A 24476-nucleotide genomic window follows, 5' to 3' on the forward strand; every position below is an offset into this window, starting at 1 on the left:
AGATGATCCTGAGGGTGAGTCCAGAAACACAGGTTTTCCCTAGGTCCTGTGGAGTCTGGATCCATCTTGTCCAGGATCCACTAGGGATCCTGAAAAATTAACAGGCAGGCGTAGAAATTGGTCTTGGGAATTTTTTCTACATCTCCCCTCACTCTGAGAGTAAGGACTGTTCACCATGCAGGTGGATGTATACATTGGTTTTCCATTTTTTAGTAATTGTAAGGTTGTACACACAAGGGTTCCCTTCCCTTTTTACATAGATAGTCTCTCTTATGAAACTGTGTTGCTTAGAACATGTTAGTGGTTTTATTAGTTACGTGTCTGGGCCTCTCAGTCTCTCTTTTAATTTACAATACTGGTCTCTTAGGCTGTTAAAAAGGATTAAAGTAGAAATTATCTCAATCTAGGCTTTTTTAATTTTTGTAAAATGTGATGGCATTTTCTAAAATCTGAATGGTCTGTCAATTTTTTCCAGCAAGCGTTTTCTTATTCATAGCTTCCATAAAATACAGAGAGATGGATTGCTCCCTGCCCTCTTTCAGGGTGGTGGGAGCCCTCTCTCCAGTCAAGGTAGGGGTGAGGGTGAGTTCTTGCCTTTAGAGGAGGTCAGGTTCTACTCTCCCACATCCCTCCAGACTGCAGCATCCTCTCTGGCAGGTCCAATACTTGTAACAGTCATACCAGGCTTTTGCAGAATATTGCAGATAGGTGTCCCTCCAACACATTATTACCCTAGGGATGTGTAGGTTAACATAACTCCTTTTTAAAGAAAATATAGCTTCCCTGACTTGCAAGAATCATTACATTGATGTTTTTTAAACAACCAACCAAACAAAAATAAATTATTGTTTCTGTTGTGATTTTTGTGTATATACTATGAATGTATGGAACTACATTATTAATTTTGGAGTTTATAGAAGTTGGGGGGGGGCTTGCTTTGGGTTTTCATGTTTGTTGGTTGGTTAGTTGTTTTTTAAAGCTTCCAGGGGGATCACAAATGTCTAACCATAAGCTTTAATCCAGTAAGAACATGTATTTCATTCCTTGAGCTTAGGGCTTTGAAGTGTAGCTCTAATTTCGAGTTTTGACAAACACTGGAAGCCAGTCATGATGTCTGAGACTGACAGTTTATTGGTATAAACAAATATGTTTAAATTTTATCAAGCATTTAGGGGCATGATCCTGTAAATCTTTTGTAGAAAAAGTGCTACTGAATACCAGCTTAGGTTCTGCATATTTTAATTTTCAGCACGATTTAAGTGTAAATTTGCATAGATTGATAGTAAATCCATATTTAACAACAAGATTTTGTCAATAGTTATGCTGTTCTAAGAAAAATGACTTGAAAAGAGGTTTGCTCAAATGGATAAATCATGTAATTCCTATGCTACAGCTGTAGTAGACAGAAGGCAGCATCTCTGTAGAAGTTAAGAATTTTAGTCAGTATCTATGTATTTTAAGTGACAGATTTTAGATTTTTGTTTTCTTAAAATGTATGGATTTCTATGGGCAAATCAGTGGTGAATAAATCTGGGGATAGGTAGGTTATGCTGTCTTTCCATTGACTTGTTCCAGGTCACTAGTAACAAAAGTTTCCAACATCTGATTCTGGTAATGTAAAGTTGTCAGGAACTGGTGAGCTGGATTCCTAATTGGTTTGACCAATCCCCATTGTGAAAACTGTAGTCAGGATTTTAGGGAATATATTAATGATGGGTGGGAGAATATGGAAGGCTTTCCTGGAGGTATGCACTTCAGAATTGAAAGAACCAAATTTTCAACCAGCAGTCTTGAGTCTTCTTCCCTGTTTAATATTTATTTCTTCAGTACACCCACTTACTTCAGTAAAACTAGTTGTTAAGTAAGGAATTATATATGACAAGTGTTGAACTGTTGAGGCAAATCTGCAAAATGGAATGTATTTTTAGGCTTAGTGGAAGTTGCATGAAGACTTAATTGGCCTTTTACCTAAAGAAATCCTTTTCTCTCCTTTGCTTAAATTTGGAGCCACCTTGGTGGCTGGGGTAGTCCTTGATGTTTTCTGTGGGTTTCTCTGTCTTGGTTTAGCAAAGATTCTAAAAACACAGAATCATAGCATGGCTTAGGTTGGAAGGGACCTTGAAGATCATCTCATTCAAACTCACTTCCATGGACAGGGACACCTTCCACTGTCCCAGATTGCTCAGAGCCCATCCAGCCTGGCCTTGGACACTGCCAGGGTTGGGGCAGCCACAGCTTCTCTGGGCAACCTGTGCCAGGGCCTCAGCACCCTCACAGGGAACAATTTCTTCCTGATATCCAGCCTAAACTTACTCTTGTCAGTATGAAGCCATTCTCCCTTGTCCTGTTGAGCCTTACATTATTGTAAATGCTAAGTCTTACTTCCTTTAGAAAGCTTAATTTTAATGCCACTGTCAGATATTTTAACCAGAATTAAATTTAATGTGCATGTAGATTTCATGTGTGACCTTATTTCATGAGACAGATTGGAGAAAGCTGGCTAAGAAACATTTATGAGGCAAGATCCTTTAAAAAGTAAGCATGTATATTTTTGGACATGCTTCTTACCTAGATTGCACCCTAAAAATGAATTGACTTGAAAATCTTGCAGCCAACTTCTTTTTCAGTCAGTGTGTCTTGTCTTTGATTTACTTTTGTGGATATTTGAAGCTGTTTTCTGTTTGGTTTCTTTTCCCCCTTTTAGATTCTAAAAAAATATATGGGTTATCCAAAATATATTACCTGTATCCTAAGGAGACTTCTTATTTTTTCTTAAGGAGAAAAATGAGGATTTCATTTAGTGGTGCTGTCATTCTGGCACCTTTCAAGAGCATTATAATCTCTTGCAGTTTTAATTAAAAGGTAAAGACATTGCTTTCCTAGTAAGTGCACCCTGCTGTATCATTCCAGAGTAAGGAGCCAATCTGCCTTGTCCAATACTGCTAATTTATTCTCTGTGAATTAAAATGCACATCTTTCTCTAGGTGCTATTTGCTCTTTCAAATAGCTGATTTTAGTCAAACCATGCAACTACAGCATATGTTAGGTCTGAAAGAGGAAGCAACATGGTAGTAGCAGCAGGTAAGCTACACATTTGCCATGCAGCTCAGTGTTGTTCAGTTACTGTAGTCTGGGAATGAGAATGATGACATGCCAGGAAACACATCCTTGTTTGAGCTCCATATGTCTTGGGATGCAGTCCAAAGTGCTGGGCACCAGCTGAAAGGGCCCTCACTGGTACAAACCTGGGTTATCTGCAGAGTGTCCCTCAGGAGCTCTACAGTTTTCCTGTGCCAGTGTCCACTGACATCAGGGGGAGTCTTTTGGTTTCCATTGCTCAGTCTTTCTGAAAAAACAGGTTTTAAAAACTGCCTATAATAATCTTAAATTGCTCTCACCTCTGTGATTCTCATGTTAAATGTGTTGCCCAAACTGCCTAAGGAGATGCCTCTTTTTACCTGTTCAAACTGGTGGTCAGATATCCCAGCTGCTTCATATTGTGCCTGGGTCTGTATCTTGGTGGTATGTTCCTCCTGCACACCGAAGGGACACAAGATTCCATCCTGCCAGGGGGCAGAACTGAGGAGGCCTCACCTTCTGGAGTCTCCAGCACTGGTGAGGTCTGCTGCCTTCTCTCTGCAAAGGAGTGCTTATGTTTCTGTGTGTCAGGGGACTCTTTTCCAGACTTCTGGCCCTGTAACACAGCCCAGGAACCTCCTCAGCTCCAACTCCAGTTAGCTCATGTTTTCTTCCAGCCCTTTTGGCTGCAAGTAAAGGTAAGCAGTGACTGGAAACACCAGTGAGACCACTGAGGGTTGAGAACAAGAACCACCTTTTCTGTGGTTCCTATGGGTCCTCTGTGTCCAAGAAGGACCAGATTTCATTCAAGACTATAAGAATTTGCTCTACTATTTCCCAGCCCTGCATCTGGGTTTGTTACCTGCACTTTTGTCTAGTTAACAATTTGCAGTATCTTCTTTGAGGCATACTTTGATTAGCAGGGCTAATGAGGCAGTGGCTGCCTGGCAGAATGAAGCAATAATTTATACCAGCAGTTTACAAGAAAAGAAAGGTTATAAGATGAAAAAGGAAAGTTAACTGTGTTAGCCACAGATACCTACAGAGAAGGAACTGTTGTTCAGTGTAGAGTATTGCTAGACCAAAGGGGAGATCAGTCTGAAAGCTTAATTCTGTGGCATGAACCATTTCTCTTTCCTCCTTACTCTTTCCCTCATTATAAGACCCGTGCATTAATGGGATTCCAGAGACCATTGCTCTTCTAGGAATCAATATCTGTCTTACAGATTTAACTCAGCTAAGAGGCTTGATTCCCACAGTGCTTTTTACCATCAAGACCAGTATGCTGATGTATGTATTTTTTCCTTGGACTAATGTCTGTGGCATCTTGACACTGCTTTGTGGTTTTGGAGATAAACAATAACCCCAGAACTTGCAGAATGTCAGGAGAAGGTGAAGTTTGGTGGACCTTCACCATGGCTGGGCAGCTGAGAGGTTGTATATTAAAAAGGGAGTGTTTGTGGGTATGTTGGGGTGAAGTGGAGGCTACAGTGGCCAGATTCATTCAAGGGCATCATATTGTAAGTTTTTGCTTTTGTTTTGCCTCATTACTTCTGAGGACTATGAAAATGGAAGTGATACCATGTGTCCTTAATGTCAGGCATTAGATTTTCTGTAATACTTACCTGAAGTCAGCTAGTTACTGAGCGATGAAAAATGGTTAATGAAGACATAAAGTGTGATTCTTAGCTTGTTTATGGTAGGTTCTGAAGTTTTTATGAACAAATTCTGTAGAAAACCTGTAAAAATTAATACCTCTTTCACAAACAGAGCTGTAAGGCTTTAATGCTTCTGGCAAATATATAGCTCTAAAGAGTTTGAAATAAAATGTGTTCCTTTAGGCAGTGAAGTGTTGTTATTTATATGTCCTTAAAATGGCTGTAACTTTTCATGCAGGAAAATTAAATTGCATGAAGCAATGTAGCCAAATCAGCAAAGAAATTTAGAGCTAAAGCTGCCATTGGATTCTTAATCTTGCCCTTGGTATTTAGCCATTGCTGCACACATGGTTCCCTGACAAAGGATCCCCAAGGACTGGTGGTGTTGTGTGCTTTAAGATGGCACCGAAGCTTTCTTTGGAAAGCTTTCGGTGGAGTGATAGCATAAATCTCACTGAAATCCTCAAAGCCAAAGATATTTGGAGTTTTGCTGTTGTGAATACTGCCTTAAAACCTGGTTGAACACTCCTGCACTGACATAGAGGTTGAGACAAGGTCCTCTGTGCTGGTTTTGGCTGAAGTGTCAGTGTCCTAATCAAAAGCATGTTCAGGTTTGATGACATCAGATAGTTGTTTCTATAACTTAATTACTACAAAGACAATGTGAAGATTGTCATATTTTTGTAAAGCCTTTGATTTCTTCCTTCTGTCTTTTTTTTTTTTTTTTTTGCAAGCAAGATTGAATAATATATTTGATTTTTATGGGCAGGTTAATGGAGGTTGTTGGGGTAATGAATGCACATACATTTGTCTTTTCTGTTCCTTAACAGATTTCCTGAAGATCTGATCAGACCTTTCAGTACCTGAAGGGAACCTACAAGAAAGATGGAGAGGGACTATTTACTCCAAGGGCATGAAATGACAGGACAAGGGGCAATGGCTTCACACTGACAGAGAGCAGATTTAGATTGGATATTAGGAAGAAATTGTTCCCTGTGAGATTTGTGAGGTCCTGGCACAGGTTGCCCAGAGAAGCTGCCCCATCCCTGGAATTGTCCATGGCAAAGCTGGATGGGGCTCTGAGCAACCTGGTGGAAGGTGTCCCTTTCCATGGCAAAGGGCTTGGAAGTGGATGGTCTTTAAGGTCCCTTCCAACCCAAACCAGTCTATGATTCTATGTGGTAGCTCCCATTTAGATACTTAGTTTCCAGAAACATTGAGCATCCAGCTGGTCCAGTCCCTAATGAAAGCTGCTGGGTATTGAAATCCTTTTGAAAATATGGGCACTTTTAACATTTCTGTGTAGGGAGATGAGCACCGTGGAAACTGTCCAAGCTAAAAATAGCTGAGCAGTTTTCAAAACTGAGTCCTAGGAATACTTCTTTCATTTCTCTGTGTTGAGGAAGACTGAACAGAAATGACAGTAAGAGCAAGCTCCATGGGACCAGATCAGGTGCCTATAGGTAATTTTAAAATAAACAAGGCTGCATGTTTGTTCCATGGCATCTTGGGGATTTCTGTGGAGCAGAGGACTGCTGGCTCTAAGGGGATCTGCCAGCCTTTGTGGTTTCCACTGACTATTAACCCTCAGCTTCTACATGGTTCTCTGCACTGTGTGTGAAATATCCAAAATTCTGTGGGTCCTGGAGAGCAAACTGAGGATGCTCCATAGCAATGGGCTGGGAACAATTGGAAGAAAAGGCACGAATTGCCAGCTGCCTTTGACAGTTGTTTTTCTTACTGAATATGGTATTTTGTCACTTATCATCCATACTGTATTGCATAGCAGATTGTTGTTTACTTTTATATTCTGCATTTAGAATTTTTGCAACCAGTAAATGACTTATCAAGAAAATATGTTTATGTAGAAAATGAAGTGTCAAATTATCCACTGTTTCGATTACTTGGGTGGTTGTTATTTTTTTCCATAATTGACTCCTCTGAAAAGCCTTTCTTCTCAGAGAGGCCGCTGTGTTGTCAATCGTGCCAAATTGTATGAGATTATGTGCTACAGTTTTGTGACAGAAACTGATACTCATTAGGAAGTTGTGATCACTGTAATAAAAAGTAATGAAAAGGAGATACACAGTTGTCTATTCAAAACATGACAAGCATTCTCTTCTTTCCTCTTCTTTCCGTGTCTGTCAATCTGCAGCTCCTTTAAATTACCACTTGTGCATAGTGAATTCACTTTTCCATTGACTAATCTTGTTGAGACTGTATATTCAATAGGATACATTTCTAATGGGTCCACTGCTTATGGAAGGCTTTTGGCATCTGACTTGTCTTGGCAGAGGGAGGAACAGAGAGGAAGGGAAAACTGGATAAAGATTCAAGGAGATTTCCTTGCGTTCTTTTCCTCTGTTGGTCAGTCACAGTTCTGAGCACTTCTGCAGCAGTTTGGTGCTGAGAAAAGTGGTTGCTTGCACACATTAACACCTCACAACATTGCAAAGACTGTTCTCTCCCTGCCATGCTTCACAGCCATATATAAATGTTAGTACTTTGACCTCAAAGAAAACAGCCAAGATGAGGTCAACAGACTAAGGGTGGCAGTACCATATGGAGGCACAGCTCAGGCTTCTCTTCACTTATCTCTAGCAAAGTGCACATAAAAGTAATCAGGGTTCACATCTACTTGCTTTTTCTCCTGATTTATCTCATTTAACTAGCTGAGGCAGTAAGTTAATTTTTCCTTGGTCATTGGTATTCAGGAAGCACTTTGGAGATGTGACTAAGATCAGAGCTCCCTTATTTTAGTCATTGTGTGCACATGTACTAAGAACTTAAATCTCTTTTATTGAGCCAGTGTATTTTGTCTTGCATTGTTGCAGGCTTAGCTGACAGAGAGCCAGTCCCTTTTTAAGCTGCAGTAACCCTCCTGCATGCCTTACCTCAGGGAAGCACACCCTTCCCTGCTGAGATAACCGTGTTCAAGCAAGACTGCTGCTGGCCCCTCGTGCTTGTGACTGATAGATTTAAATCCATGCTTAACATGATCCAGGCTTCCAAGGTTGGACAGACAATGCTGAGCATCACCAGTGCTGATTACTGGGGGATCTTTTGGAGGAGAAGCTGCTGCCCACTCTTTATGTACCTGAAGGATCTCCATGGCTTCTTTCACAAAGTAGAGCAGCTCCTCTCAGTGTTGAGACACATCAGCTGCTTCACTGCCATTCATGAATGTGCTGCTTGACTGCTATTTGCTCCATGGAGAGGACTGCATTTCATCAGCACCCTGCAAAACATAGTTGTTGAAATACCTTTCCTGAAAAGAAACATTGAATTGCTGCAGTTGCTGCAGCATCTTAACTCTGGGAATGTTCTCTTCAAGCCTGCTCTGAATTAATTGAAAATTATAGTCAGCATCAGGCAGTTGGTTAAAAAGTTTTCCAAGATGACACTTTGTCACACCTTGTCTCCTTGCTGTTACTGACAGACCTAATGCAGTATTGAATCACTACCTATTCCAGCTGTAAATACTGAACTGGATTAAGTAGACTTTTATCTTACTAAAATCCTTTCCTATGCATTAATGAAATACTATTTGAAATGGCAGGGATAATAAGGACTGCCTTAATCCTCCTTTACTTTCCCACCTCTATCTTTTGTGATTAGTTGCATTAAGGTCAATAGTGAAGGAATGCTGTGGACAGAGGGTTTATCCTTATTACTGATGCCATTGGGAAGCAGCTACACAGCTGCCTCTCACTGGTTGTGCCGCCTTTGACCACTGGTGTTCTGTGGGTAACAGGAAAGATACTAACTAACTTTTTTTGTTAGCTTTTTACCAAGTAAATTTCAGTCTTGAAGGGTGAGAAGGAACTTTTCAAGATGAAGTGGAATTCTTCTTCCTCATTTGGGACAAACTGCAGTTGTATCTTGTTTTTGACAAGAGTATCTTCTGGATCTTGTCTTAGACCTAAGTGGTTTCCTTATCCTTAACTTCACTGTCTGAAGTTTGTTTTTAAAGAATTCCTGAGTTTTCCAAATGCCCTCTATTTATATTTCCCTCTGCACAACTGAGCAAAAGGGATTTTGAAACAATGTTGTGAGAGATGACGATAATTTCTCATCTGAGGTATATGACAGGGGTATTGCAGGTCATGATGCAGCTGCCCAAGTTACAGGTCTTGTACAGGGCTGTTGTTGTTACTGGGTGTATCAGTCAGCATTAAGGACAGCATGAAACGGATTTCATTTATTTCATGGTTTGAAGATGAAGAAGTCACAAAATGTTGGTTTAACTGAAGGTACTTTAAGGGTTGAAGGTCCTCCACATAGTACTGTAGCTTTGCAGAGGTGCACTGAGTGGTGGTCAATACAAATACTTGTTTAGCACACTGGGAGAAAGGAGTTGGGGAGACATATCCATCCCATGTTATTCCCACACTGTTTTACTTGATTTGAAAGGAAAACACATAATTTTAATTTTGTGTCATGAAGGGTATTTGTGATGATTTTATTTGCTTTATGCCTGTGCGAGCAGTTAGAATTTTCTGTGCCTGCCTAATGTGAGGATCCAGCCCATAATTTAACTTCTAGGTTTTTTTCCCAAACACCATGCAAAATCACATTTTCCCCTCTCTGTTTCTTAGGAACTTGAAGTGTTAGTTTCAGAAGACCCATACAGAGTGATTGCACACCAGACCAGATGCTAAATGGGACTTCAAACCTGACATTAATCTGCCTCATTGCTTTTGAAAAAGCACACTCTTTGCGTGTTTTCCTTTTAAAGTCAGGGCTAAAGGCATCCTCTTTCCATACACATTGTAGTTGAGTTATATGGATTGAAGAAAGACAGGAATAAGAGGAGGATTTTGCCAACAAAATAAAATCCAGCCTTGGCTTTTTACAGCAGATTATATGGGAAGAGGGTTTCTTCAGTGTGAGTAAAGCTTGGCCATGGCATGGTGATTAAAGTGTACTAAAGGACAGACAAGAACTATTCAGGCTTCTCTCAGCAAAGCTACACTTCCTTCACTCTTTTCTTTGATTTTAGTATAGCCTAGGTCTTGGCACTCTTCCTGTGAAGAGATGCTGTAATTCCTTTCCTTTCCTCCATTCATTCCTATCTGCCTTGCAAGAAAGGAAACTAATTCATGTAGGTAGGTAGCATGAGAGTCTCACACTTTCTTGTCCCACCTTTTCAAGAAAGACACTGGTTCACTGAGATGCTTTTCCCATCAAAATTCATTGTAAGGACCAGTATAATCTGTGGGAACTGATGATATTTCTTGGTAGATTTTGCAGTATACTACTGCAACCTGGATAAAGATTTTACCACGTAAGTGTAAAATAATCTTTTCCCTCATGAATAACTTATAAAAGGCACTGTGATTACAGATACTGGTTTGACCTTTAGGACAACCTTCAAGCCTGGCATTCTCCTATGGCTTTTTTTTTTGAAGGGGGATGTGTCAGTTGGGTTTGGGTTGTGGCCTGTCATCTGAACCACACAAAGATCAGACTACCTCAACAACCTCATCTCTTTACTCTCTTTCAATGTGACATATAAAACTCCTCCCACGTGTCTCCAAATTGCAGCAATAGATGGTATTAATAAAATACCAATAAAAGTTTTATAATGGTAAACATAGTCAGGTACTGGAATTGCTTGTGTAGAAATGCTCTATAATACTGGATATGCAACACTCAGTTTGCAAATAGTCTTAAAAACAGGTTAAACAAATCTCTTTAAGAAATTATTTTAGATGTGGATAATACACCTTCAGGCAAAGGAATGGGTGAAATTTCTTTAGTTCTACTTTTTATCATTTGTTGAGCCTGTTAACAGAACTCTGGAAATATTTTGGGTATTTACCGTCTCTTGACCTGTAAGAAACGATACCTTGGAAAATCAGCATAGAAAAATTTTGCCTAATTGGGTAATTTGAATGAACTCAGGAACTGAGGGCTTCTTTTTCAGTATTCCTCTTGAGAATTGAAAGGGATTTGACAACACAGGTGTATGTGTGATACACAGCGTTGTAAACGTGCCTTAGTCCTAGGAAATGTCTCTTTCTGTTTAATGCCCAGGGAACAACGTCATGAGGACCATCCATGGAGTAGGAGAGATGATGACCCAAATGGTGCTGAGCAGAGGGTCTGTATTTCCCATCAGTACCCCTGACATCCAGCCAGGCATTCACCCAAGCAAGCAAGCCAGCACTGCAGACAGTGAAGATGTGATTGTAATGGACACCAAATTGAAAATCATTGAGATTTTGCAGGTAATGATAAGGAGTGGCATATTACACAGCAGTCATTTCATGGTTCTTTACTCACATAGTGGCCAGTTCTGTCACCTACATTCTTACTATTCACTGAGCTGCTCATTGTAGAAGCAACTCCTTGCTATGAAGACGGATAGTCCTCTGTGTGAACAATTGTACAGTTGTGGTCCTCACCCTTGAAATTGTACCAACTTCACTTTTGAAGGCACAGGATGCTGCAGAAACTTTCACTGTAACAGTGCAATGACAGAACTTGTCCTCTAATCTGCCTCACCAATGTTTCCTGAAGACAGTGTGTCTGTTTCCATTTCTTTCACACTTATTTAACACTGTGGTGATTGCTTGATTTAAGCATTTGACCCTTTTGTTGCAGTACTTGGATGAAGGGCAGAATTGGCCCTGGCACCACTGAAGCTGTGCGAGGCTGTGCACTTTTGTGGTGCATTTAATGCATTTCAGGTTTCCACTGCTGGGCTAAGAGCAGGCTGTGGGCTGCTGTGATTTTCTCCCTGCTGACCTGACAAGCTGTGTGACACCAGCCTGCCTTCTGAGATGCAGTTTGCACTTTGTGCTGTTAATAAGTGAAGTGGCACACACTTGCTCTGTGTATCAAATACTGGTTTCTGCAATGCTTAGGCCCTAAAGAATGTTTCAGTGTTTTCTATAAATTCTCTGGATTTGTTGGTACCAATGTCACTTTTGAAGGATTCCATTTGTCCTGACTGCTCATAAATTATTTAGATGACTTTAATTACTTGTCATCTGAAAGGCTATCAATTGTTAGAATACACTCAATACGGCATTCTGTGATTCCAGGCCTCCTTTACTTCAAAACTTATAGTGAAAGACAGAGTGTTATGAAATTTTATGACCTAAATAACATCATTCACATGTATTGCTTTTCATTTTCCTTGTTTTCATGACTGAATTTCTCCCCATACTGTCCTGCTTTAGTGGTCGATGCCTAGGAGGATGATTCCAGGACCTTGTCCTGTGCATTCCTTGAGGAAATCACATTTTGTCTCATCCTTTCCTTTTTTCATAGCCCATGCATTGCAAGAGCACCCAGGATTGAAGAGCACTTAATCCTAATTTTCTGCTTAATCTGTGGTTTGTTAATTAAGGATTAGTCATGTGGTCAAATTACTTCAGATAAACAGGTTATCATATGCTGGGTGAATCCCAGTAAATGTGCATATATATGATCTTAGCCCACACAAAATACAAAATAAATCAGTTTTATTTAAAATGCAATGAAGAAGGATTAATTTAAATCATGTTACCTTTCATTACTGTGTTTTTAGTCTCAAAGGTGAGTAAAAATATTTTAGATTTATTATACTAACATGCATAGCAAGTACAATGTTGATTAAAGCTGTTCTATTCTCAGAAATATTTCAGTTCATAGAAATTTAATTCTCAGTATATCTTCGTATTAATTTAAGTAGACTTTTTAACTTACAATTTCTATTCTGCCCTCAGCCAGAATTCAACAGATGGTCTGATAGACTTAGTCAACTATGCATGGACTTGGGAAATTTTTATTTTTAAAAATCTTGCTTGTACAATTCTGAGGCAATTTAATTATGGAACCAAAATAGACAAATCCTATTACAGTGGGTCTGGGAAAGTATGTTTGGCTTTAGCTGTAGATCAAAGAAACAGGTTGCCACCATTTGGTAAGTCACCTTTCAGATCACCTGTCACCTCAGCCTTGGAAACCCAGCATATGTCTTTCATCTCCACTGATTGTAAAATATGTAAATGATCTTAAAGGTGTTTGATCGTGTGCTTGCATTTCCTGTGGGTAAGAAGCATCCATGTGTATAAGTGTCAGCCCTTCATTTGATACTAATACTTCCAGCCTAGTTGTTTTCCTCACTATTCCAATATAAAAGCAGCACTTCCAGGTCTGAATTAGGATTTTTCCTGTATGAGTTTACAGTTTCACAGCTGAGGAACAAAAAGGCATTTTTCAGGCATCCAAGAGGGTGAGCCTTGAGCCTGTTCTGCATGCTCTTTATTCCACTTTATGGGACATTGGAAGTCCAGCTGAAATGTGAAATAATTGATGTCAGCGTAGGTTTGAAGGTTCTGACCTGGCTTGCAGGCAGTGAGGGCAAGGCAGCATGTTAGAGCCCTTGGACACACCCAGTGGTACTCAGCAATCCATAGGGCAGAGTTCACCATGTCTCAGGATGGGCATGGTAAAGAAAGGAATCGCAGAAAACTGGTGAATGTAACGGATTGGTTTTTCATAGTAGACTTAAATTAATTCACTTCTTTTATTTCCTTGTAGTTTATTCTCAGTGTTAGACTGGACTACAGAATATCCTACATGCTGTCTATCTATAAGAGAGAGTTTGGGGAAAACACTGAAAATATTGACTGCTCTACATCATCCCCCCCTGACACGCCAGGGACTGCCTCAGGTAAACCTTGCTATTTCCTTTCAATGCAAAGTAATTCTGTAGGCAACTGCAAACACTGAGCACCGCTGCAGCAGAAAGACACAGGCTGCTGCACGTTGAAAAGCTTGTAAAAAAATTAAAATTTTAAGGAATTCCACGAATTTTGTTTTGCTGCCCTGTCCTCTAACAAAAAAGTGATTCCTTTTTCCCCCACCATGTTATTTTGTTCTTTTATTTGTGCTCTTCCCGAAACACTGCATGGTGGCAAATGGTCAGTGGTTGGGGACAGATGAGGACAGGTTTAAGTGAGGTGAATGTGGTACAGGAATGATTTGGCTTTACAGGGAGCCTTCCCATGCACACAAAAGTGCTCAAAAGGTCTATGTGAACACCTCCAAGCAAAAGAGAATTGCTCTAGGTGGAGGTGGGCATATATATAATACAGGGGTACTAAAGTCTTAAGTAATAAGTTATATTAAAGCAATTCTAAAGCAAAATAACGATGCGGTAAATAACTGGGTTAATGATAAATATTCAAAAGTTCATGTATATTCTTTGTTGGGGCTGGCTCATGTAAGAAACAAAGTAAAAGTCTGACAATCTGTGTCATTTGTGGGGCACTGATGGTGGCTAGTACAGCTCCTAGCACCATGTGGCTTTGGTTCATCACTACATTGCTCTTCCTCAGGGATAGTAAGCCACAATTTAGGTCTGTCCCATATCCTGTTTGTTCTCTGCTACTCTTGCAGAAAGCAAATTTTGTGTAGTTGGGGAATGAATAGTTAGACCTTTACTTGATACCGTCTGCTCTAAAGAGGAGCAGAATTGCATTTTGTTGTGCAGATTAAATAATGATCATTGGCTGTTTTTTTTGGGTTGTTTTTAATTTATTCCATTTAAATATTTTCTTCTCATTTTTTCCCAGCAATTGTTCCTGACATAGATGAAATTGCAGCTCAGGCTGAAACCATGTTTGCTGGCAGGTATATTCTCTGAAGTTTTACCTCTACATATATTTATTTATTTTTTGGTTCACATTAGTGTTTCTCATGGCCAATCTCTGTTTATTCTTTGCCTATTTTTATAGCCTTTTCTCTTCCTTTGCCTTCTTGTTAATTGCATAAGCCATACCTGAACAGAAATGTGCCAGGAAAGACCTGGATTTCAATCAGGCAAACAGCCCAGCTGGATGGCTGTGGGATTGGCTATGACCACCCTCTTAGTTGTAACAGAGCTGGTAGAAAGTTTTTGTCATTTTCCCAAAGGCAGCAGGGGAATGGTGTATTGGTCTAAATCACACTAATTTTCTATTTGTCTTATACTGCCTTACATGGGTGCTGAAAAACCACTCTTCTTCTGGTGTGTCTTATGGCTACAGCTCCAAATTGCCTGGATCAACAGCTTGCTGTCCTGTTGTCCCTGCACTTGGTGTTCAAACTCCTTGGGAAAATGGTGTCAACAGAAATCTCTCCTATGACTCCTCAGATCAGGCGTGGACCACTTGCCATGATCTCCTGGTCCACCAGAGGCCTGTAGATCACAATTTATGCTTGCAGAGTTTTGGAAGGGGTTTCAGCTACGCTGTGAACAGAAAAAAAATAACCCATGGAAAACACTCACACTGGAGAGTTATTACCATTATCACTATATTGGTTTAATTTTATGGGTATAATTATAATAATACCAGTAAAAATTAATTCCATTTAGACAAGGCCATAGACTTTAAAGTTTTTCTTGAAGCTAAGGAGAAGGATCTGCAATGTGGGCACTATGATCTTTCCTCTCAGTCCCTCATGCATCCTCAATCTTTACCAGCACAAGCAATGCCTCCAGGCCTCTTCTGAACTCCCATAACGTAAAACAAGACACAGCCCTTGGCATCTGCATCTTTAAAATGAACAGCTAGACCGAATGGTTTCTTGGAAACATTCTTTCTGCTTTGATATGTTAAGTGTAAATCTGCTTTCTGCCATTCCACATTATGAATATGATTCCAGAAATATGATGCTTTTGGCGATTCTTGCTATTTTTGATCTTATTTTTTTCTTAAATTAAATTTTAATAGCAGCTGAAAAGGAAAGGGTCAAATTAATCTCTGATAAAATGCAGTTTAATTTGGATTGGAGATGAGCCTGGCTCAACTTATCCATAACATAAATGAATGCTTTTACAATATAGATTTTAATTACAGTGTTTGGCACATTTCTGTGTGTAGATACTTCTGCCCCATAGTGTCCATTCTACTACAAGATTGCTGCAATAAGTGTAGGATAGAAATCCTTATAAAATATGTTAAAGTCATATTTGTAAGTTCCTTCCTTCCACATATTTGATTTGATTTTAAGAACTCTGTTGACTGAAGATTGTGTCTAGAGGGATATTTATCTCAAGAGCTGTTATTTTTTCTTATTCACTTTACTTTATTTGACCCTTTTTTCCCCCTTTCTGTTGCAGGAAGGAGAAGAATGCAGTTCAGCTTGATGATGAAGGGGGCAGAACTTTTTTACGGGTCCTGATTCACCTCATCATGCACGACTACCCCCCGTTGCTCTCAGGGGCTCTGCACCTGCTGTTCAAGCACTTCAGCCAGAGAGCAGAAGTTCTGCAAGCATTCAAACAGGTATGGATGGGCTCACTGTTATCCCAGGAAACTGAACCCAGGGAGCCTTTCCAAAGGCTGCTCTGCTGCTTAAATTACTCTGCTGCTGTTTGTTGCATGACTGTGTTATTTCCCCAGAGGTCAAGTATCAGCAGACTTCTATGGCCTTATGTGTGCTGGTGTATATTATAGTTCTGTGCCCCCAGAAATTGCTATTGCTGACACTGCAACCTTTAGGGAAAACCTAGGTTTGTGGTGAGCCTCTCACAGGGATCCCTCAGGGACAGAGCCAGTGCCTCATGTTTGGCAAGCAGTGTCCCCGTGTCAGCAGTGACACTTCCCTGTCATCAGGGCCACTTAGGCCAGGTATTGTTATTTTGTTATTCACCTGGTGCTTCTAATTCTAATTCAGGTGTCTTTGCAGGGGGCTCCCCTGCCGGATACAGCTATGCCCAAATAGCAGGAAGACAGGGATAGAGCCAAGCCTGTTTTCAGCTTTTATTCTCCCCCTCTGGTAGCGGTGCATGTGCAGGCTCCATGTGTCTGTGGATTAGGATGGGGAGATCTGATGTCATGGGGCTGCAAGACAGAGATGCCTCTGTTACGTAACCCTCTATAACATATGTTGATAAGAACATCTGATGCTTATTTCAGGAGCTCGGTAGCATGTTGTCTCATCGTTATGTAAGGTGGGGAGGTTTCTCTCCGGTGCAAACAGATGAATGATAAAGACCTGAAAAGCTTTTGTTTAATGTTTTTGTTGTGCAGCATAATGGCCTCCCACCAGGTATTTAAAGTTAGGCTGTGCTGGTTAGTTGCATAAATAGCTGTTATTCCCAGGTAAGCAAGGACTGAATTGCTTAACGTGTTTTTGTGAAGGATGGAAAAGGCTAATGGAGAAATAAACAAAAAAGATGGTAGAACACGTGAAATAAGAATGCCTGCAGTTGAGCAGCATTCATAAATTCTGTAAAATAACAAGGTTCTTGCAAGGCAAGAGAGATTATTATGATGAAGACTTTATAATACAAAATAGTGAATATTTGCCTGGATGTAATGTGGTTTAAAAAAAAAATCCCTATCAGTGTTGTTAGTGACCTTTATCTTTTACATGAGTATGATTTCTTAATAGTGTTTATTAATTTACTGTAAAGATTGCTGATAGTTTTTTGGCATATTATCTTCATTAATAATCTTGGGAGAACAGAATGTTACAAAGAAAGAATATATGTAGGTCATGCTAAATCAAGAACTACATATAACAGTGAAAAAACCCAGATAATTTGAGCAGTACAGAAAAAAGAAAAAATGAGATTAATCTTAATAAGTGGCAACCATTCAGGTGGTGAGAATTCCATGAATCTGAAAGTCAGTTTGTCAGTTCTATTCAGTGAAGTTTTTCTAAGCTGGCCTAACAGTGTGAAAGTATGTTATTTTCCAATATTTGATTATGGTGGTGTAGGAGATCATTAAAATTTCTGGCCATTCTGACTTTTCTTTGGATGCCCTGATGCCTTGTCATACCATCCTTTATTTTCCCTTTTTCTACTGAAATGCAGTGCTGAAACAGTAGCTATTTCTAACTATTGCTTTAATAGTGTGTAAATGTATTGTTTAATATCACGAGGATCATGATCGGTGCATCAGAGCTCACTCTGCACAGAACTCAAGAACCTGTAAATCTGCCTGTGCTGAAAATGTTTTGCAGTGTATCCAAGAAGGTGAGAGGATGTTGTGAATGTTGTAACTATCCATTTTGGGCAACTGCAGCCTCTGGCTCTGCTAAAGGCTGAATGATAATGGGGGCTAAAAGCCTGTGTGTGCCATGTTTCAATTGCACAGGGAAGGTTGCACAAGGCACCTGGAAAAGAGAGGCTTAGAATGGGAACTGTCAAGAAAATTACCCAGCCATAAGTGCTGGTGTTACTGCTCTAACAGCTTTACAATTTTCTGCATTTCCAGGTTCAGTTGCTGGTGTCCAATCAAGATGTGGATAACTACAAGCAAATCAAGGCTGATCTTGACCAGCTACGTCTGACTGTAGAAAAATCAGAATTGTGGGTTGAGAAGAGCAGCAATTATGAGAGTGGAGAGGTGGGCGACAATCAAACCAAAGGGGGAGAAGAGCCAATGGAGGTGGGTTTAAAGCCTTTGCTGTCAGAACTGTTTCAGTGTTAGTAGGCAGTTTCATGGACAATGGCAAAATCATGGTCTGGATAAGCAAAGTGGCAAAATGAGAATGTGAAGTATTCTGGTTGAGCTTTAGGAACTGACAGAAAAGGAAATAATACCTCTGTTATCAATGTGTTCAATATTCTCTCCTGGTGCTTTCAGTAACTGCATTCTTATGTCACAGAGCTGCTTTCCTTTCTGGGTGCAAGCCACAGTGTTCAGCAGCACCCTGGAAATAATCTGGGAATTGTGTGCTGGCAGTTGAGTTGACTTGCTGGAAGAAAAGAGGAGTAGACAGTGTCCTGCAACTAAGGGAGAGGAGTACAATCAAACCCATGTTTTCAAAAATCAAAAGTAATTCCACTCTTCACCACACCAGATTGACCTAAGAGGGTGGAGATTTTGTAGGTGAACTAATGTTTTAGTTTCTTTGGCCCTTGTCATACCTCTTTCTCAGGATATACTCTGGTTTGATGTAGAACTTGAATCTAGGACCATGAAGTCCTTTTTTTTTTTTAAAATCTTATTTTTTTTAGATTTAACTGTTTGGATGTTTTAAATTTTGCTTTTCAGTGCAAACTGAAGTCACCATTTAATAATTTAACTCCAGCATGAGATTTTAAGAAAACACAAAGTGTTGCTGTGATTGAGGTTTGTACCATAAAGGTAGATAAAGAGTAGACAGAGCAGGCTTTTCCACCAATATTTATTCCCACTTTTCCCTTTTCATCAGAGGACGTGAGGAGAGATGAACAGTTGTGATTTCTGACACAGCATTTTCCTTCTCTTTCCTGTTGCCAAGAAAAATGGGTAAGGAAGTCCCCAGGGAAGTAGAAAGCCAAGTAGAGGTTATTCAGCATTGTGAAGGCTACACATTAGGAAAAAACTGGAGCCATGGAGAAGAGAGAGGATGCTTGAAAATATCTGTGACACACATGTGGTATTTTAGATGAGAAAGCAGATTTTTGGTGGCTTTGTGCAGGGGCAAATCCAACACTTCAAGGAAGAATCCCAAACTCTTGCAACAGTGTAGGTCCTACTCTTTCTCTGATCTGTTTTAGCTGACGTTCTGATACCACATCTTTAGTGGTGTCAAAATTAGGGGAGGAATCTGGAGTTGGTGCTTAAATATGTGTTATTTCCTTCTTTCATTCCTCAAGTAAAGCTCTAGTAGGAAAGAAAATGTTCCTTTATGTATTTAATGAACTGAAAAGGTAATGGGGAAACAGAAAACAGAATTGCGTCAGGATTACCAAGTTTTTTAGCTATAATACATTTTTGAAGTGTAATTTATTCCTATGGGTAGTTTTGGTAGCAAGAAAACTCCAGGAAAAGGGGGAAAAACATTGTGTTTAAAACAGAGGCATCTCTCAATGGGATATTTTGAGGGTTTTTTTCCCATGAGGCACCTGTGGGTCTGTATGGATTAGCAGTGCTTCAGTAGATGCACAATATTATCTCTGGCAGATCAGAGAGATTATTGTATCAGAGCAGTAATACGTAATCTGCTGGTTAGATCGTCTGCTGGTAATTCCCTGAGAGCTGTGCCAGGTTACAATAGCTCAGAATCTTGTCCATCATTTTTTTTCCCTTGCTAAATTTTCCTTTAACAGTGAATATGTGTTTTTACCTGGCAAAAAATAACATTAGATAGTCAGTACTCTCTTTGAGGTCTTGAATCAGATGTAGAAGGTGTGATGTTGGGCATAATCTACAGTGTATAAAGCAGGTGTCTAGCTTTAAGCAGATAAAAATCCCATGAGATCCATGCTTCCTTGGAATGGATACTGGATATTCAGAAAAGCTGGATGAACCTTTAGGTCTTTAGGGAATATGCCCCATTTTCCTGTGTTTAATTTTTCCCAAAGAACATTGAAGTGTGCACAAGGACTTAAATGACATTCCAGAACATTCTTATGTTAATCCCAAGTTTCTGTTGTCACATGAAACCTGTTGAAAGATGTGCATAAGAGTTTAAAAATATAATTTATTTTTTTTTCCTGAGTAATTGTTTTCACCTTACTATCATAACCTGTGGGCCTTTTCTTTTTTTTTTTTTAGTCATATGACTCCAGAAATGGGATTTGTAGAAAAAAAGGCCTTGTTCTTATAAAAAAAGGCCTTGTTCTTATAAAAGTATCCAGAGTTCTCCACAGGAAAAATGCCTTGATAGGGGCTGGAGATCAGAGTTGGAAAGAGTACTTGGAGTTAGGTCAGACATAAATGAGACACCAGTAGGGTTAGGAAGAAATGCTACAACTGAGCTCACATACAAGCCCTGCTTGAGAAGGGGAAATCAGATAAAGCCTGTTCACTTGGTTCTCCCTAGGAAGGGTGTTGTGGGTCTGTGTTAATACCATGGACCACGGAAAGTGTGATTTTCATGGTCTCATCCCTGGAAGACGAGTTTGGTGGTGTTGTGCCAGAACGTGAGGAGGAGGAACAGGCTTACTGAAAGAATTTTAAGGTGAAGCAGGAATAGAGTGCATTGGCATTTATGGAGTTCCTCGTCTTTTCCATCTGCTGAGAAAGTTCAGCAAGGTTTCAAGTGGTCTAAACTTTCAGGACCTGATCCTTTACTTCCTTTCTCTTCTGTTCTGTGGCACCTTGCTTTGGTTCTGGGGATGTTTGAACAAACATCACATAGGTTGAGGTTGTGAACTGAGAATTCTGTCCCTCATTCCTCTGGTAAGGAAATATAGCCTGTGGAGGGCAAAGCTGTGCCATGGGGACACTGACATGTGCCTTGCACTGTTGTCCTGCTGGGATGAGGGAGACTGGTTGGTGGTGGGGAGCTGCTCAGACTGAATGCTGGAATCTGGGGACTCATAAGAAAGGATCTAAGACTGTTGCAAAGTGTTATCTCAGGAATTTTATGGATAGAGGAAGAGGTCTCTTTGGGATAATATAATTTCCTAAAGGTAGGGTACTCAGGTGAGAACCTTCCTCACTGAGCTCTCTGTGCCTGCCTGTTCCCTGTGGGAAAGTGTGATGGGGAATGTCTGTCATGGGGCATAACGAGGCCAGATATGCAACCGAGTGTCTTTGGTATCCCAGTGGTGTGATTATCTCTTGGTAACTACATCCCTGGCATACTCCTGTGGGTTCAATAAACAATTGTTTATTTTGTTAAGAGAAAGGATAGATTCAGCAGTACTGATCAGTACTTCCAGATAAGACATACAGTTCACACAGATTATAAAACTACTTTGATGAAGGAAGAATGCTGATAAAACTAACAGGTAAATTAATCTTGGTTAACCCACAATCCCAGAATGGAGGAGGGTGGTTAATTACAGCAAAAAGCCTAAAACATCTCCCAAAGTATTGATTCAAACAGAGAGACAGCAGCCTGCATACTAACAAACCTAAACAAATAAAATCAGCTCTTGTTACACAGATCAGCATTGAACAGCAGTGCTGACACTCTTATAAACAGCTTCCATGGCCAAGTGGTGCAGCTGTTCTTACCTCACTGGAAATTAGGACCAGATGGGATTTATAGAACTCCTGACCTTCACCATCAGCTAAGAAAGTTCAGAGAGAGGTTTCAGGACATATAAACATTCAGCTTGGCATGCATATGTTTGCTTTAGTGTATTTCTCTTTTCTAAAACAGTAGGAAGTTTGAGGACACAATGAAGCACAGAAGTGCACCTGTTTCTTCTTTTTTATTAATGCTGTTACACTGGTTTACATCCTTGTGGTCATACTGTGAGTCAGTCTCAAGATCTGCTAGTTTTTCTTCATGCTTTATGACTTCAGCATCTGAAGTCAAATATTTCAATTTATTTTTGTTTCCTCTTAAGAAAGGCTTACCACAGCTGACGGCAGAAAAACCCCCAACACCGCCAGTATTCTTAGTGGCAGTATTTGTGTACATGTTCTCCCATGTTTTGATTGAGAGATATGCATGGAAAGGTGCGTGGGTGTTGGCAGTTTCTTGCTGACTTGATTTCTCTTATTTATCATACCCAGCTGGGGCTTTCCAGGAGCCAGGGTCCAAAGCATACAGTGTCATGACTTGATGCTGCAGTTTAGCATATGGTTCCAATCTGTTTTCAAATCTTTTCCTGCCTCATCCAGAGATACAGGCAGAAGCAGCATCCCCTCTGTGGGAGGAACATCTCTAATTTCCACATGCTGCTTGTTCCTGTGCTGTTGACAACTCCACCCTGCTTAACTGCAGAGGTTGTCTTAAGCTCTTTCTCCAGACTCTTTAGTGTTTACATACACAGATTTTGTAATCTTTCCAGCTGTATTAAAGATTTTTGGAACACGTGGTCACTACTGAAATACACTTTTGGTCCATCTCCTTGCAGTTTTTTAATTCCTTGGTGTGCCTAAACTGCAATTTAGAGGCATACTCTTTCTGAATGATCAGAAGCATGAACACATAGAGTAATTGCCTCAAATTACATTGGAAATTTGAAACAAGGGAAGGACTTGAATGTAAATCTTGTCACTCACTGGATAAAGAATAAAAGAGTCTTTCTTTATTATCTGTGTTGTATCAATTCCTTATGAGCTGCTGTAATACCCTGTCACTTGCTGCTATTAAATACAGTTAATTCATGTTGAGGAAATTGCAATAAATCTCCACTTGTTATGTGTTCTTTATTACAGGAATCAAACATTTTGAGCCCAATACAGGATGGGACCAAAAAACCCCAGATAGACAGCATTAAAAGCAATAACTACAATATTGTTAAAGAGGTTAGTATATTTCCTAAGAAACTTGCCTGACATATCTGTTTGATTAGTAGATTTAGTAATTATTTTGAAAGAAAGTGTCTTTGTTTGGTTTTGTGTGACGTGACTTGTTTCTTTTCTTGCTTGCATGCTTATTTATTTGTTTGGTTTGTTTCTTTGTTTGTTTTTTTTTAATTTGTAGATTTTGATTCGACTCAGCAAACTTTGTGTTCAGAATAAAAAATGTCGGAATCAACAGCAGCGTTTACTGAAAAATATGGGTGCCCACTTGGTAGTCTTGGACCTTCTGCAGATCCCCTATGAAAAGGTTATTTTCCTAATTTTAGTGATAGAAAACATGAACTCAAGGAAGGGAGAGGCCTTGGTAGGCCCAAGAATCAATGGAAATATTTTTTAATTGTCAGCTGCAGTGCAAACATGAAAGGATGATGTCATTTTCTACCTTAAGAATAGTGAGTTTGGGCTCAGTTTAAATATAGCTGCTTGCACAGTTTCATTTAAAATTTAATATTTACTGCCTTGGGTACCTGGATGTCACAGTGCTGTCATTCCTGTACCCATTCCTAAAGTAGGCAAACCTTGGGACCAAAAGCTTTCACAGATCAAATCCGAAATAACTTCTTTGTATGGTGGATGTCTCTAGCCTAGTTCCACTAGCCATTTTTTCACAAGATAAATTTGTTTGGTACTGATTTGGTGGAGTGGAGCATACAAATGAATGAACTAGATAGGCTTTGAAAGAGCACATCTTTCTAGATCTTCTAGAAATCACTAAGAGGAGGTAAAACCTCTTGTGGGCTATATTTTCCTGTATGTTTTATTACAGACAGTTGGGTTCAGCAGTCATCAGGAAAATAGTGCTTGTCCATACAGGTGGTTCATCAAATTATACTTAGGATACTATATGAGAGGAATATAAAATGGGGATGAAACTAGAGATATATTTGTGTGGGAGTATGTGTATGAACACATGCACACATACATCTGTTTCTGTATGTAGCTATAGAAAAGCCAAACCTTTGCCAAAGCTTAAAACAAATACAGGGAGACATTTTTGGTTTGTTTTGATTATTTTTTTTTTTTAAATCAAGCATCTTAGCACTTTTTTAAACTAGGAAATTATAACAACACATGAAGAAATCTTACTTTGATTTTATGCTTGTACCTGTGATTGACCCTATGGTCAAGTTGATTCAGAATATGGTACAGCTGCTAATAGACTCTGAAGGAAACTACATCAGTTACTTTTGCCAGAGGGAGAATTTCTGCCCTATAAAGGCTCAGGAGAATTGTTTTATTCCTGGCTGAATTGATGTTGTGTGGTTTTAACAAGTGTGTTTAGGTATAACCAGCTGATTTTGTTTGTCCTTTCTTCCTGCAGAGTGATGAAAAGATGAATGAAGTTATGAATCTAGCCCACACTTTTCTTCAGAATTTCTGTCGAGGAAATCCTCAGAATCAAGTTCTCCTCCACAAAAATCTCAACTTGTTCTTAACTCCAGGGGTAAGTATTTAATTTGAAATAGAATATGATAATTGGAATTAAATTTGGGGTTGCTGAAACATCCCAGTGCTAAATAAATAATTTCACTAAACTATGCGTCCCCTC

General features: G+C 39.7%; 1 protein-coding gene across 4 annotated transcripts in view; it reads left to right on the plus strand.

Moving 5' to 3' along the window:
* The window catches only part of ITPR2 (inositol 1,4,5-trisphosphate receptor type 2), a 241806-nt gene that overhangs the window by 79716 nt on the left and 137614 nt on the right, over positions 1-24476 (plus strand). For all 4 annotated transcript variants that reach the window (XM_015628084.3, XM_015628085.3, XM_033514205.1 and 1 more), the window contains 8 exons: positions 10776-10969; positions 13272-13404; positions 14309-14366; positions 15838-16003; positions 17945-18118; positions 22781-22870; positions 23049-23174; positions 24249-24371. In XM_015628084.3, the coding sequence (XP_015483570.1) occupies positions 10776-10969; positions 13272-13404; positions 14309-14366; positions 15838-16003; positions 17945-18118; positions 22781-22870; positions 23049-23174; positions 24249-24371 (1064 nt within the window). The remainder of the gene's footprint in view (positions 1-10775; positions 10970-13271; positions 13405-14308; positions 14367-15837; positions 16004-17944; positions 18119-22780; positions 22871-23048; positions 23175-24248; positions 24372-24476) is intronic.

Source organism: Parus major, chromosome 1A (assembly GCF_001522545.3).
Source record: "Parus major isolate Abel chromosome 1A, Parus_major1.1, whole genome shotgun sequence".
In the NCBI taxonomy this organism is placed as follows: domain Eukaryota; kingdom Metazoa; phylum Chordata; class Aves; order Passeriformes; family Paridae; genus Parus; species Parus major.